A 15,471-nucleotide genomic window follows, 5' to 3' on the forward strand; every position below is an offset into this window, starting at 1 on the left:
ATGCCTGTGGTCCCAGCTACCTGAGGGGCTGAGGCAGGAGGATTGCTTGAGCCCAGGATGTCAAGTGAGCCATGTCGCCACAACACTCCAGCCTGGGTGAGAGAGTGAGACCCTATCTCAAGAAAACAAAAACCAAAGGACTTGGCATGGTGGCTCACGCCTGTAATCCCAACACTTTGGGAGGCTAAGGCAGGTGGATCACCTGAGATCAGGAGTTTGAGACCAGCCTGACCAACATGCTGAAACCCATCTCTACTAAAAATGTATAATTAGCTGGGCGTGGTGGCACATGCCCATAATCCCAGCTACTTGGGAGGCTTAGGAGAATCACTTGAACCCTGGAGACGGAGGTTGCAGTGAGCCAAGGTTGCTCCATTGGACTGCATCCTGGGCAATAAGAGTGAAACTCTGTCTTAAAACAAAAAAAATTGTATTGAAATAGATTGCTGAGTAAAAAATGAAACCTTTCTCTCACAGAATGTCGTTCATGAGCTAAGAATAACCAATCAGGTAATCTACTTGAATCCGCCAATTGAAGAGTGCAGATACAAGCTGTATCAGGAAATGTTTGCCTGGAAGATGGTTGTCCTGTCTCTCCCCAGGATCCAGAGTCAGAGGTACCAGGTAAGCCTTCGGCGACTTGAAGCACACGCCTCTGACCAGGCTTCTCATGGGCTCGTGATACCACTTCTTCATGGTGCTTCTTCATGGTGCTTCTTTACATAAGCTCTTGATGTTTACAAACTCCAGACATCCCAGGGGAAAGTTAGGGAGGCTTTTTGTGCCCTGACCTTTTTCCAACTAGTTACTTGGCATTTGTAGCTTGGTCTCAGTAGTCTCTTTGAACTTCTGTCCATGAGCTTCTTCGGGAATCTCAATTCCTGCTTCTCCCTCTCCTCCCCACCCCCCACTTTTTATTAGGGGAATTTTAAAACATACACAAAAGTTGAGGGAATCAAGAGTCCCCCACCACACAGCTTTATCAATATATGGCCAATGTTATTTATATTTTCTTCCCTACCTCTCCACCCCCACCAGATTATCTTAAAGCAAATCTCAGATATAATATACTTGTAAATTTTTAGAGCAAAAAGAAAGCTCAAAAGACAATTTAGTCCCCAGTGTCACTTCTAAACAGAACCAGTGGCTTTCAATAAAAAGATGGCACAACTTCTGCTATTGCAGACTCTTCCAGAATTTAGTGATCTTGTTAAGACATTATCCCTTTTCTTAACTTTGAACATAAACTCAGATCTTTTAGGATTTTTTTTTTTAGGTAGTTAATTGCCTATGACTAAAATCGTGGTAGTGTTTCACCTAATGCTGGGCACTGTCCAGCTAATCAGAACCAAGCTCTGGATATTGGCTTCTGCCCTTCAAGGAGTCCACATACAATCCTTAGCGTCTTTCTCATCATGCTTCTGTTTTTGACCAGCCTCGTTTCTGTTTGCATCATTCTCTTGCTTATCTCCAAATTTAACAAACTAAAGCCAGCAGTCTCCTTGTTCCCTAGAGCCCATCCCCTCACTCTTGTTCAGCTGTTCTTCCCTCTCTTCTGGGTCTTCTTTCAGTACCTAAACGGGACCCCACGTGCCCTGCAATCTTCATAAGGAAGCTCCCTTCTCAGGCGCTCATCCAGCCTCCTCCAGCACTGTTCTGTGTGATCGCCCGCGGTCCCACCCTGCTGACTAGTGGGCTTCTCTGTCTTTGCCTCACCTCTTAACTGCAGGATTTGATGGAAGCTGCCTCCTGCGTGATGCACTGGACTCTTCAGAACACCGTGCCTCCTGGTTCTCCTCCCACTTCAGTGGCTAGTCTCCTTTATTGGTTCCTCTTTTGCCTTCCCCTTAAACTCCCTCTAAATGTTCCATTCCCTCTCCACTCCTGTGCACTGTCTTTGTGGTCTCATCTAGTCTTACTGACTTTAAATGCCACCTGCAAGCTGACAGCTCTGTGTTCATATCTCCAGCTGACCTCTTCTCCCGATCCAGGCTTGTCTGGCCAGCTGCCAGCATGGCATCTCCACTTGGCTGTCTGGGAGTGGCGTCACACTGAGCACCTCTTGAGCCCTGCCTCCCCGAGTTTGATCTTCCCTCAGTCTTTCACTTCCCATCCTTCAGCTCATTCAGGCCAAAAATCGTGGTGTTGTCCTTGCCTCCCATTGTGTGTCTCTTGAAAATGAATGCCGAGCTGTTCACTGGACCCACTCCGTACAAGATACCATCACCTCTCACTTGAATTATTCATGTTCCCTCCTATCTGTTCTCTCTGCCTTTGCCTCCCTAAAATCTGTTTTCAACACAGCAGCCAAAGCAAGTCTTAGATTCTGAGTCAATCCTGACACTCTTTTCGGAGCCCTTGAATGACTTCCTATCTCACTCATGAAAACCAAAGCCCCAGCAGCTTGCTGGGCCCCGTGTAATGTGCTGCTTATTGTTTCTCTGACTTCAGCTGCTGCTGCTGCTTCCTTCACTGGCTCTGCCCCGTCACACTGCAGTCTTGCTGGTCCTCAAACATGCTGGTAGACTCTTGCCCCTACGCCTTCACATTTGTTGATCTCAACTCAGAATCCTTGGCGGCAAATATTCACAACTTACCCCTCCCCTCTTCCTGGTTTCTCACAACTTTCCCCTTCTCAGCGAGGCCTTTCCTGACCTCACTATTGAAAATGCAGCCTTCAGGCCGGGCGCGGTGGCTCAAGCCTGTAATCCCAGCACTTTGGGAGGCTGAGGCGGGCAGATCACAAGGTCGGGAGATGGAGACCATCCTGGCCAACACGGTGAAACCCCGTCTCTACTAAAACTACGAAAAACTAGCCAGGCAAGATGGCGGGTGCCTGTAGTCCCAGCTACTCGGGAGGCTGAGGCAGGAGAATGGCGTGAACCCAGGAGGCGGAGCTTGCAGTGAGCGGAGATCCGGCCACTGCACCCCAGCCTGGGCGGCAGAGCGAGACGCCGTCTCAAAAAAAAAAAAAAAAAAAAAAAAAGGAAAATGCAGCCTTCCCCGTGCTGCGCCCACACTCCCTCTCGTCCTCATTCTGCTCCGTAGTTCCCTCTCACCACCTGACATTCTGGCTGTTTTGCTGATTCCCTAATCGCATCTCTCCTCCCATAGAGTGTAAGTAAGCAGGGGTTTTTTTATCTGCTTTTTGTACCTAGAATAGTGTCTGGCACATAACAAGCACTCAGTTAAAATGAGCAAATGGCTTCATGCACTCTTCAGCTGTTTTTGCATTGCCACATTTCTCTGTTGTCATTAATGTGTCTTGTATTGGTTTGATGAATTAAATGTAAGTAGGCTTTCTGGTTACTTGTGGCCAGGGTAAGTGGATGTTACCCCTTAAATGCCATTTTGGCCATGAGCTTTTTTTCGGTTCATTTTATTTAAGTAAAAGGTGACACTTAGATTACCGCTTTCATATACACTACTTGCATTCATTTCGGCTTTGGTTGGCCAGGTGGGTGTACATTACGAATTGACTGAGGAAGAGAAATTCTATCGGAATGCTTTAACACGGATGCCTGATGGCCCTGTTGCCCTGGAAGAGTCGTATTCTGCTGTCATGGGCATTGTAACTGAAGTTGAGCAATATGTCAAGGTAAGAAACTCCTAATTTCATTCAAATATGCATATGATCTATTCTAGACGCTTAAGAGTACAAGATATAAAGAACATGGAGCTAAAAGGTCTTGACTGTATGTGTGGTTCGCTGGATTATATTTGCTCTTTCAAAGCAGAGAGTAAATGCTAGGATACATCTTTTGGAGTTTTAACCATGACATTCGAGAATAGTAAGTTTTATTCTTTTTTGATATGAAAATTCTGAGAATCTCAAATGAGAATTTCTCTAACAGTGGTGAAAGACATGAACCTTCTTAATGGAAAATGTGAACGTCAGAGGTGCTAGTATTCTACAAAATGAAAACTCAAACTATTATTTAACTGTGTTCTTCATTTGCAGGTTTGGCTTCAGTATCAGTGTTTATGGGATATGCAGGCTGAAAACATCTATAACAGACTTGGAGAAGATCTCAACAAATGGCAGGCTCTCCTGGTCCAAATAAGGAAGGCCAGAGGAACCTTTGACAATGCGGAAACCAAGAAAGAGTTTGGACCAGTAGTTATAGATTATGGCAAGGTGAGCACTGCTGTCTAGTTGAAAGGTATCAAGGGAAGTGTAAAAGCAATATTTCTGTTAGACTGATACTCATTGGAAGGATAAATGCCAGCAGAAAAGAGCTGATGATGTGTTGTGTGCTGTTTCACCCTCAGGTACAATCTAAGGTGAACTTGAAATATGACTCTTGGCATAAGGAGGTTCTTAGCAAATTTGGGCAGATGCTAGGATCAAACATGACGGAATTCCATTCCCAGATCTCAAAGGTGAGGACATAAGACTCTGTCTCTGTAACCAGTCTACTGGTAAACCCCGGCTCTGTGATGAAATGCTCCCCTCTCTCTGAACAGTCCCGCCAAGAGTTGGAGCAGCACTCAGTAGACACAGCCAGCACCTCCGATGCAGTGACCTTCATCACCTATGTGCAGTCTTTGAAACGGAAGATCAAGCAGTTTGAGAAGCAAGTTGAGGTGAGTTCTCTGAATATTTAAAAATTTTCAGCTGGGCGCCATGGCTCACGCCTGTAATCCCAGCAGTTTGGGAGGCCGAGGCGGGCGAATCACAAGGTCAGGAGATCAAGACCATCCTGGTTAATGCGGTAAAACCCCATCTCTACTAAAAATACAAAAAATTAGCCGGGTGTGGTGGCGGGTGCCTGTAGTCCCAGCTACTCGGGAGGCTGAGGCAGGAGAATGGCATGAACCTGAGAGGCGGAGCTTGCAGTGAGCTGAGATGGCGCCACCGCACTCCAGCCTGGGCAACAGAGAGCAAGACTGTCTCAAAAAAATAAATAAATAAAAATTTAAAAATCACACTAGATCTCTAGTTTAATTTGGCTTCTATAGTATTTTGCATTCTGAGAGAATGACCTGACTCAACCCTTAAGGCACTGTTTTCTTAGTATGGCCCACAGATCATCTCTATTACAACAGCCTGATGTGCTTGTTAAAACTCAGTGCAGGCCAGGCTTGGTGGCTCACGCTTGTGATCCCAGCACTTTGGGAGTCTGAGGTGGGCAGATCACCTGAAGTCAGGAGTTTGAGACCAGCCTGGCCAATATGGTAAAACCCCATCTCTACTAAAGATATACAAAAAATTACCTGAGTGTGGTGGCACGTGCCTGTAGTCCCAGCTACTCGGGAGGCTGAGGCAGGAGAATCGCTGGAAGCTGGGAGGTGGAGGTTGCAGTGAGCTGAGATCGTGCCAGTGCACTCCAGCCTGGGTGACAGAGCAAGACTCCATCTCAAAAAGCTAAATAAATAATGAAAAACTCAGTGCAGATACTTGGCATCTGGGTTTTTCTGTTTTTTGTTGTTGTTGTTTTCCGAGATGGAGTCTCGCAGTGGTGCAATCTCGGCTTACTGCAACCTCTGCCTCCCAGGTTCAAGCAATTCTCCTGCCTCAGCCTCCCAAGTAGCTGGGATTACAGGCACCCACCACCATGCCCAACTAGTTTTTGTATTTTTAGTAGAGACGGGGTTTCTCCATGTTGGCCAGGGTGGTCTCGAATTCCTGGCCTCAGGTGATCTGCCCGCCTTGACCTCCCAAAGTGCTGGGATTACAGGCGTGAGCCACCATGCCCGGCCAAGTATCCTTTTAATAACTTGGAATAAAGGGTGAAGCCCAGCTCTACCTTGCTTTGTATCCTGTCCGGGGCCATCCGGATGCAGTGGAGTGCAGCACCCAGACTAGCTGCAGTGGGCTCTCAGAGGAAGTCGCCCTCTGGCCATGATGTCTTAGGATGAATGGTTTTAGGAGAAGAGCACATGTATTGATCTTGTGTGTTTTGTTTTGTTTGAGGCAGCATCTCACCTGTCACCCAGGCTGGAGTGCAGTGGCAGGATCCTAGCTCACTGCAGCCTCAATCTCCTCAAACCTCCTCAAATCTCCTCACATCTCCTCCTCAGCCTCTTGAGTAGGTGGGCTTACAGATACATGCCACCATGCCCGGCTGATTTTTTTATTTTTAAGTAGAAACGAAGTCCTGCCATGTTGCCCAGGCTGGTCTTAAACTCCTGGACTCAAGCAATCCACCCGCCTCAGCCTCCCAAAGTGCTGGGATTACAGGCGAGAACCACTGTGTCCGGCCAGTCTTGCATGTTTTATAACTATCAAGTGCCTTCTCTTTCATGGGGCTCTAATTAATAATTTCTATCATTGTTATAGAAGAAAAAATTTGATTTATTTGTTAACTCTCAAAGCTCTACCGCAATGGCCAGCGCTTACTGGAAAAGCAAAGATTCCAGTTCCCACCTTCCTGGCTTTATATTGACAACATCGAGGGAGAGTGGGGAGCCTTCAATGACATCATGCGGCGAAAGGACTCTGCCATTCAGCAGCAGGTGGCAAACCTGCAAATGAAGATTGTCCAGGAGGATCGGGCCGTGGAAAGCCGCACCACTGACCTGCTGACCGACTGGGAGAAGACCAAGCCTGTCACGGTGAGTCCCGCCTGTTGGGGACCCAGGAGACTCCTCACCCAGCAGTGTGATTTGGTGACTTTCTTTCTTTTTTTTTTTGTTTTTTTTATTTTTTGAGACGGAGTCTCGCTCTGTCGCCCAGGCCGGAGTGCAGTGGCATGATCTCAGCTCACTGCAAGCTCCGCCTCCCGGGTTCACGCCATTCTCCTGCCTCAGCCTCCCAAGTAGCTGGGACTACAGGCGCCCGCCACCTCGCCCAGCTAGTTTTTTGTACTTTTCAGTAGAGACGGGGTTTCACCGTATTAACCAGGATGGTCTCGATCTCCTGACCTCGTGATTCGCCCGTCTCGGCCTCCCAAAGTGCTGGGATTACAGGCTTGAGCCACCGCGCCCGGCCTGGTGACTTTCTTTCAAGCCTAAAAGTCCTTGCTGTGACTGAGCTTTCCAGTACTGAAGACTCTTTTCCTTTTTGTAGTTAAAAAAGCAGATGGAGATAGTAAATGTGAAAATATGAAGCCCAGCTTAGACCTCTTTTTACCCAGAATGGCATTCAGGAGCTGGTTTCAAGGATTAAAGTTTTTCTGTTCTTAGATCATTCATTCTCTTACGTAGATATGCACAGAAATTAGAATTTAATTTCCTGTAGACAAAGGCCAAGCTTCCCACTTCTGCTGCTAGTTAATTTGATTTTGGTTGGATGGTCTCTGTTTTTGCCAGTGCTGCTGGTGGGTTGTGGGGAGGCAGGTTCCGTTGCCATCGTTACCGTAGCCATTAAACCTGCCACCACTCAGAAACTGCCACATCCACTCTTCTTCTTGCATTCAAGCATTTATTGAGCACCAGCTGTGTTCCAGGCATTGTTCTAGGTTGTGGAGGTATAGCAGTGAGTGAAAAGGACAAGAGCCTCCTACCTTCATGGAGTCACGCTCAGTGGGAGAGAGAAAAAATGAGCCAGAAGAGACAGGCAAGGCAGGTGGTAGTGCTGCCGCGACAGAAGTGGATGAGAGGACGCTGGCTTGGTGGCTACTGCCGTGCCGGGGAGGGTGGTGTGGAAGGGGGCTGGCAACTCGTGCTGATGGCGGAGGCGATAGTAGATAACGGTGTGTTTGGTTTAGTGGGAGTGGAATTCAAAATTGTATGTATTTTATGTTCTGCTCCCCTTGTTATTTGTATTGGTGGTTTCCTAAGGGCGCATGAAATTATCTGGAGAGCGTGTAAATGCAAATGCCTGGGCCCTCTCCTCTCTACATGCTGATCCCATTGGGTTATCGTGGGTCCCAGGCGAGTGGTTTTCTTTCTAATTTTCAAATTTTTAAATTTTTATTTATTTATGGAATATAAGCATAGAAAAGACAAATGGAAAAGATGTGAACATATTTTGAATATTAATCTTTTTCTCATTTGGGGATGTAAGTTTCCTACAGTAGGCCAGTGACAGATTGAGCCTTCCACAAAGATCTGCTGGTGAATGTCCCATCCTGCCGGTAACCGCTGCCGTGCTGCTGGGCCCCTCCCTGCGGGTTCTACTGTGTCCTTGGTTTTTAATTTTGATTTGATGGTCTCTGCTTTTGCCAGTGCTGCTATTGCTGCTAGGTTATGAGTGCTTGCTCCAGTGGAGGAGTGGAGTAGTAATAGCAAGATTCTGGTCATCAAAATTTGAATATTTTTTATCACCTCACCTTGGTGCCAGTAATGTGTTAGAGTTAAAATTTTTTTTTTTTTTTTTTTGAAACGGAGTCTTGCTCTGTCGCCCAGGCTGGAGTGCAGTGGCGCAATCTCAGCTCACTGCAAGCTCCACCTCCTGGGTTCACACCATTCTCCTGCCTCAGCCTCGCGAGTAGCTGGGACTACAGGCGCCTGCCACCACCCCTGGCAAATTTTTTGTATTTTTTAGTAGAGATGGGGTTTCACTGTGTTAGCCAGGATGGTCTCGATCTCCTGACCTCATAATCCACCCACCTCGGCCTCCCAAAGTGCTGGGATTACAGGCGTGAGCCACCACGCCCAGCCAAAAATTTTTTTTGAGGCAGAGTCTCACTATGTCGCCCAGGCTGGAGTGCAGTGATGTGGTCATAGCTCATTGAAGCCTCTGTTTCCTGGGATCAAGCATTGTAGCTGGAACTACAGGCGTGCCCCGCCATACCCAGCTTACTGTTTATTTTTAGTAGAGATGAAGTCCCAGGCTGGTCTGAAACTCCTGAACTCAAGCAGTCTCCCTGCCTTCGCCTCCCAAAGTGATAGGATTACAGGCGTGAGCCACCGTGTCCAGCCTAAGTAAAATGTTTTTTGATATTTTGCCTTAGTAGAAAACAGCAATATTTTGTACACCTCTCAACAGTTATCAAAATGAAAAGGAAGTATGCCAATAGTAGTGTTAATGCTGAAGTAGAGTCTGTTTCTGTTGATTTCTCATTCTTCTCTTAGCTAGGTGACTGATGTAACAACTGTGTTCTCTGGGGAGGATATGGCTGGCAGGCCCCGGGGGTTTGTCCTCTTGTATCACTGGGGATGTGCACTTGAGACCGAGTCTGTGCTGCCTCTTCTCCCACCTTCCAGGGTACTGAGTAAGACAATGGCTAAATCAAGAGATGCTCCACCATTCTATGTTATGTAAAATATTGATGTAAAAATTAAATTCACTACTGTACACACATCCAAAGTGGACATCTTGTTGAATGTTTCCTGATGAAGATGTGTGCAAAGAATCCGAAATGTCCAGAAGCCCTGTGGGCTCCATGCGCCATCTTAAAGCCTCAGTGCTCATCTCTCCCGAGACGTTGTGTCCAATTCTCTGTGCTCTGCTTTCAGGGCAACCTTCGCCCAGAAGAGGCACTTCAGGCTCTCACCATATATGAAGGGAAGTTTGGTAGGCTGAAGGACGACAGAGAGAAGTGTGCAAAGGCCAAGGAGGCGCTGGAATTGACAGATACTGGGCTTCTCAGTGGCAGTGAAGAGCGCGTGCAGGTATGAACCACTGGGGAGGGGTGGAGAGTCCCGCTCCCCACCCGGACTCTGCCATTGACTTTGTTCATCTCCGGGGCCCTGCCAGATTCTGGGGCCATTTCTGTTTCCAAAGTCAACTGCTTTACTACTCTCAATCACAGGTGGCCTTAGAAGAATTACAGGACCTCAAAGGCGTTTGGTCAGAACTTTCTAAGGTTTGGGAGCAAATCGATCAGATGAAGGAGCAACCCTGGGTTTCAGTACAGCCTCGAAAGGTATATCTCATGAAATCGGTGTTTGTGTATGTCTATTTTAACAGTTACAGACCTTATTTAGGAACGTGACAAGCCAAGTTCGTGTATTTGTATTGTGAGTTCATAAGATGTCACTTAATGTCCTGCATGTCATTTACATTATTCGTCCAGAATATTGTAAAACTTATTTTGAAACCTTTTTTTTTTTTTTTGAGACGGAGGCTTGCTCTGTCCCCCAGGCTGGAGTGCAGTGGCGCGATCTCGGCTCACTGCAAGCTCCGCCTCCTGGGTTCATGCCATTCTCCTGCCTCAGCCTCCTGAGTAGCTGGAACTACAGGCACCCGCCACCGCGCCCGGCTAATTTTTTGTATTTTTAGTAGAGATGGGGTTTCACTGTGGTCTCGATCTCCTGACCTTGTGATCTGCCCACCTCGGCCTCCCAAAGTGCTGGGATTAGAGGCATGAGGCACCGCGCCCGGCCTGAAACCATTTTTTAAAGAAATATTTCCATTTAAAGAAATGCCGGCAAGCTAAATAGCATCTTATGTTTCTCTCGACAGCTTCGACAAAATTTGGATGCCCTCCTGAACCAGCTGAAAAGCTTCCCTGCCCGGTTGCGACAGTATGCGTCCTATGAGTTTGTTCAGAGGCTTCTGAAAGGTTACATGAAGGTGGGTGACCAGTGTCGCACGGTGATGAGTGTCCGTCAGAAATGCACCTGCACAGACACTTCATTTACTTTCTCCACAGATAAACATGCTGGTGATTGAACTGAAATCTGAAGCACTTAAAGACCGCCATTGGAAACAGCTCATGAAAAGGCTTCATGTTAATTGGGTTGTTTCTGAGCTAACCCTTGGCCAAATCTGGGATGTTGACTTGCAGAAAAATGAAGCTATTGTCAAGGATGTACTGCTTGTGGCACAAGGGGAGATGGCTTTGGAAGAATTTTTGAAGCAGGCAAGTAATAAGACTGAACGGCTGCTTTTATGTTGTGTTCCGGGCTGTTACATGGATCTGAGCTATGTAAAAATGGAGCCTTGTCATCTGTGGTCCTTTTGGTTCTCATAGTGCTTGGTCCCTTGTGCAACTAGTGGATGCCCACATATTGATAACGTGCGTCTTTCCGGTTTGAATTCAGATACGAGAAGTGTGGAATACTTATGAACTAGACTTGGTTAACTATCAGAACAAGTGCCGCTTGATCCGCGGCTGGGATGACCTCTTCAACAAGGTCAAAGAGCACATCAACAGCGTCTCGGCCATGAAGCTCTCTCCGTATTACAAGGTGCTGTCGCTGGGGAAGGAAGCTTGCCCTCCCCACCAGTGGTCTCCCACACTTTCACTGTAATACCTTTTCACTGACAGTTACTAGGTACCTGTTTTTTATTTTATTTTTTGAGACAGGGTCTCACTCTGTCTTCCACGCTGGAGTGCAGTGGTACGATCACAGCTCACTGCTGCAGCCTTGACTTCCTGGGCTCAAGTGATCCTCCCACCTCAGCCTCTAGGTAGTTGGGACCACAGGCACATGCCACCATACTGGGCTAACTTTTTGTTTTTTGTAGAGACAGCATCTCACTATATTGCCCAGGCTGGTATTGAACTCATGGGCTTAAGCAGTCCTCCTGCATCAGCCTCCTGAAGTGTGAGGATTACAGGCGTGAGTCACCACAGCCAGCCAATACTTGTTTTTTTGTTTGCTTGCTTTTTTTTTTTTTTTTTTTTTTTTTTTTTTGAAGTGGAGTCTTGCTCTCACCCAGGCTGGAGTGCAATGGCACCATCTCGGCTCACTGCAACCTCCGCCCCTGGGTTGAAGTGATTCTCCTGCCTCAGCCTCCCAAGTAGCTGGGATTACAGCTACGCACCACCATACCTGGCTAATTTTTGTATTTTAGGTCGAGACAGAGTTTCACCATGTTGGCCAGGCTAGTCTCAAACTCCTGACCTCAAGTGATCCACCCACCTCGGCCTCCCAAAATGCTGGGATTACAGGTGTGAGCCACCTGCACCCATCTACTTGTTTTTTACAATGTGAATGAGATTACTTCATGAGATCCTGATCTGCATTTTTCAGTGAGTTTTGGCATGTCTGTGAGTAAAAGGGTTAGCAGTTTACCTCTGCCCTCTTGTCTGTCCACCAGGTTTTTGAAGAGGATGCACTCAGCTGGGAAGATAAGCTGAACAGGATCATGGCTCTCTTTGATGTGTGGATTGATGTGCAGAGGCGGTGGGTCTACCTGGAGGGTATCTTCACAGGCAGTGCAGATATCAAGCACCTGCTGCCAGTGGAAACCCAGCGGTTTCAGAGGTATGGCCTCCAGCCCGAGAGCCAGATTTGCCAGCAGCTGGTAACTACTCTGTGCAAAGACTGACGCATGTTTTAATTTCATTTGTAGCATCAGCACTGAGTTTTTGGCTCTAATGAAAAAAGTGTCCAAGTCTCCCCTTGTTATGGATGTTCTGAATATCCAGGGAGTACAGAGGTCTCTGGAAAGATTGGCAGACCTGCTAGGAAAGATCCAGAAAGCATTGGGAGAATATCTGGAAAGAGAGCGGTCATCTTTCCCCAGGTAAGATCCTTGCTTTGACTTGGCCTGGAGTCAAGCTGAATTTCAGTTGTGCATTTTTCCAGCTATCTCCTTTCCCTTCTGGGCCTCTGTTTGTTAGTTTTGACATCAAGGATTTTGTTAGCCAATAATACATATAATGATTACCATTCCCTTCCCTGTCATGCAGTGATTACTAATTGTACCTACCTTGGATTTCTTAAATTGTCCTACCTTGGATTTCCTAAGTCTTTAATTTAACTATCATCTACCCTCCAAGGCAGCTTGCATGGCATCTCTTCAGTGTTTATCGCTGGCAGTTTTCTTTTTTTTTTTTTTTTAAGATGGAGTCTTGCTCTGTCACCCAGGATGGAGCACATGGTGCAATCTCAGCTCACTGCAACCTCCTCCTACCAGGTTCAAGTGATTCTCTTGCCTCTGCTTCCTAAGTAGCTGGGATTACAGGTGCCCGCCACCACACCCAACTAATTTTTGTATTTTTAGTAGAGATGGGGTTTCGCCATGTTGGTCAGACTTGTCTAGAACTCCTGACTTCAGGTGATTTGCTCGCCTCGGCCTCCCAAAGTGCTGGGATTACAGGCATGAGCCACCACACCCAGCCTCTGACAGTTTTCTGAGTGGCATCTTTTCCTTTCAGAGTAGTTTGCTTAGGCTGAATTGGACAGATTTTTTTAAAAATTGGTTAATAGGCTGGGCGTGGTGGCTCACACCTGTAATTTCAGCACTTTGGGAGGCAGATCACCTGAGGTCAGGATTTTAGGATCAGCCTGAACAACATGGTGAAACCCTGTCTCTACAAAAATACAAAAGTTAGCCAGGCATGATGGTGGCTGCCTGTAATCCCAGGTACTCGGGAGGCTGTGACCGGAGAATCGCTTGAATCCGGGAAGCAGAGGTTGTAGTGAGCCGAGATTGCGCCACTCCACTCCAGCCAGGGTGACAGAGCAAGACTCCGTCTCAAAAAAAAAAAAAGAGTTAATAAAGTAACTTACTAAGGCAGATGACATGCAATTCTTTGCATTCGTTGAATTCCTCTTACTTCAAGATCTTGTTAGGTAAGTGTGTATCTTTTGCCAAGGACTGGAAGAAATTTCGATGTGATTTGAATTTGAGCTGGAGATTGCCACCACCAGCCACATCTTCTTTCCCTTCCTGCAGTTTGAAATTTTGCCTTGATTCACCTTATATGTGTATATCATATTTTAGCAACTTGAGTGTTATTTTAATTTTAGGTTCTATTTTGTGGGTGATGAAGATTTGCTTGAAATCATTGGAAACAGCAAGAATGTCGCTAAATTACAGAAACATTTCAAGAAGATGTTTGCTGGAGTTTCAAGCATCATCCTGAACGAGGATAACTCTGTTGTTTTGGGTATTTCATCTCGGGAAGGAGAGGAGGTAAATTTCTGTTTGTAACTTTTAAAACTTCTCTCACATTTTTGCACCCCTCATTTAAAATTGTTACTTCAATTTTATTTCTTCATTTATTTCAGGTTCTGTTTAAAACTCCAGTGTCAATTACTGAGCATCCCAAAATCAACGAGTGGCTCACGCTGGTAGAGAAGGAGATGAGGGTCACCCTGGCCAAACTGCTTGCTGAGTCTGTTACGGAAGTTGAGATTTTTGGTAAAGCAACTTCAATTGACCCAAATACCTACATCACTTGGATTGATAAATACCAGGTAATCTATAGTAGAAGTGAGTGGGCTCATGGTGAAAACGCGGACCAATCTTTAAAATGATCTTTTGGGATCTTGTTCCTGTGTCTTTCAGGCCCAGCTTGTGGTTTTGTCAGCCCAGATAGCCTGGTCTGAGAACGTGGAGACCGCACTGAGCAGCATGGGCGGAGGTGGAGACGCTGCGCCCTTGCACTCCGTGCTGAGCAATGTGGAGGTCACCCTCAATGTGTTAGCAGACTCTGTCCTCATGGAGCAGCCCCCACTCCGAAGGCGGAAGCTAGAACACTTGGTTAGTCTCGCGCCAGACTCCTTCCTTACCAGTTAGACTCTTACACCCTCAACCATGCAGTTAAGTGGAAATCATGCTTGAAAAAGGTTTCAGATAGTATCAAGGAGAACAGTGGACGGTGTACGGATATCCTCTGAGGGTGGGCATTTGGCTCCCTGTCCCTATTGAAAGGTAATCTCAGGGGCATGCGGGGGTTACATGACATCACGGTAGAGAGGAAGGGATCAACCTTGGTCAGGATCTCTTGCTCTTTCCCGTCATCTCCCCAGAGAGGTGGCCACAGCAGTGCTAAGCTGCACGGCGTGGGCAGTGCCTGCTCCGAGTCCCATGGTGGCACATGGCAGACTCTTAGGACAGACATCAGAAAGCTAGTCTTCCATCATGTTTTAGGATAGTTGCAGAATTTTAAAATATTTAAAGCCAGGTGTTTCTGTTTCTTTGTTTTTGCTGCAGCTCTGGGTTCTATGTAATACCATCTCATGAGTAACCTTTCTCTCATCTCTGAAAGTGAATTTGCCTTTTGGAACATTTACTGAAAGCCATTGTAACTGGACCTAGAACCTCAGTTTCAGTTTAACAATCCACAACCCCCGAGAATGCACTGTATTGCTTTAGTGTAGATGAACTTTTAAAGTGACTGTCTTTCTTCAGATTACAGAGTTGGTTCACCAGAGAGACGTTACAAGGTCCTTGATCAAAAGCAAGATTGACAACGCCAAATCTTTTGAATGGCTCAGCCAGATGCGATTTTACTTTGACCCTAAGCAAACTGATGTGTTACAGCAGTTGTCAATTCAAATGGCAAATGCCAAATTTAACTATGGCTTTGAGTACCTGGGTGTTCAGGACAAACTGGTCCAGACCCCCCTCACTGACCGCTGCTATTTGACGATGACACAAGCCTTGGAGGCCAGGCTGGGGGGTTCCCCATTTGGTAAGTTCTTCCACAGATCTGGACAGATGGAATCATGTATTAAAATGTTTGAAGATAGAACTAATGATTTGAATGTACTTCTTTTTTTTTTTTTTTTTTTTGAGATGGAGTCTCTGTCGCCCTGGCTGGAGTGCAGTGGCGTGATCTTGGCTCACTGCACGCTCTGCCTCTAGGTTCAAGCCATTCTTCTGCCTCAGTCTCCTGAGTAGCTGGGATAGCAGGCACGCGCCATCACTCCAGGCTAATTTTTGTATTTTTAGTAGAG

General features: G+C 46.5%; 1 protein-coding gene and 1 long non-coding RNA gene across 2 annotated transcripts in view; one reads left to right on the forward strand and one right to left on the reverse strand.

Annotated features, from left to right (window-relative positions):
* LOC144330421 (uncharacterized) overlaps nt 1–15,471 on the reverse strand; it is a 117,591-nt gene that overhangs the window by 93,807 nt on the left and 8,313 nt on the right. The window lies entirely within an intron of this gene.
* DYNC1H1 (dynein cytoplasmic 1 heavy chain 1) overlaps nt 1–15,471 on the forward strand; it is a 93,567-nt gene that overhangs the window by 27,245 nt on the left and 50,851 nt on the right. The window contains exons 11-27 of the mRNA XM_015144508.3: nt 478–624; nt 3,458–3,598; nt 3,962–4,138; nt 4,273–4,383; nt 4,468–4,587; nt 6,319–6,558; nt 9,346–9,501; nt 9,642–9,755; nt 10,295–10,405; nt 10,485–10,694; nt 10,876–11,022; nt 11,879–12,045; nt 12,134–12,307; nt 13,537–13,702; nt 13,798–13,986; nt 14,078–14,272; nt 14,924–15,206. Coding sequence (XP_014999994.2) covers nt 478–624; nt 3,458–3,598; nt 3,962–4,138; nt 4,273–4,383; nt 4,468–4,587; nt 6,319–6,558; nt 9,346–9,501; nt 9,642–9,755; nt 10,295–10,405; nt 10,485–10,694; nt 10,876–11,022; nt 11,879–12,045; nt 12,134–12,307; nt 13,537–13,702; nt 13,798–13,986; nt 14,078–14,272; nt 14,924–15,206 — 2,848 coding nt within the window. The remainder of the gene's footprint in view (nt 1–477; nt 625–3,457; nt 3,599–3,961; nt 4,139–4,272; nt 4,384–4,467; nt 4,588–6,318; nt 6,559–9,345; nt 9,502–9,641; nt 9,756–10,294; nt 10,406–10,484; nt 10,695–10,875; nt 11,023–11,878; nt 12,046–12,133; nt 12,308–13,536; nt 13,703–13,797; nt 13,987–14,077; nt 14,273–14,923; nt 15,207–15,471) is intronic.

Source organism: Macaca mulatta, chromosome 7 (genome assembly GCF_049350105.2).
Source record: "Macaca mulatta isolate MMU2019108-1 chromosome 7, T2T-MMU8v2.0, whole genome shotgun sequence".
Classification (NCBI taxonomy): domain Eukaryota; kingdom Metazoa; phylum Chordata; class Mammalia; order Primates; family Cercopithecidae; genus Macaca; species Macaca mulatta.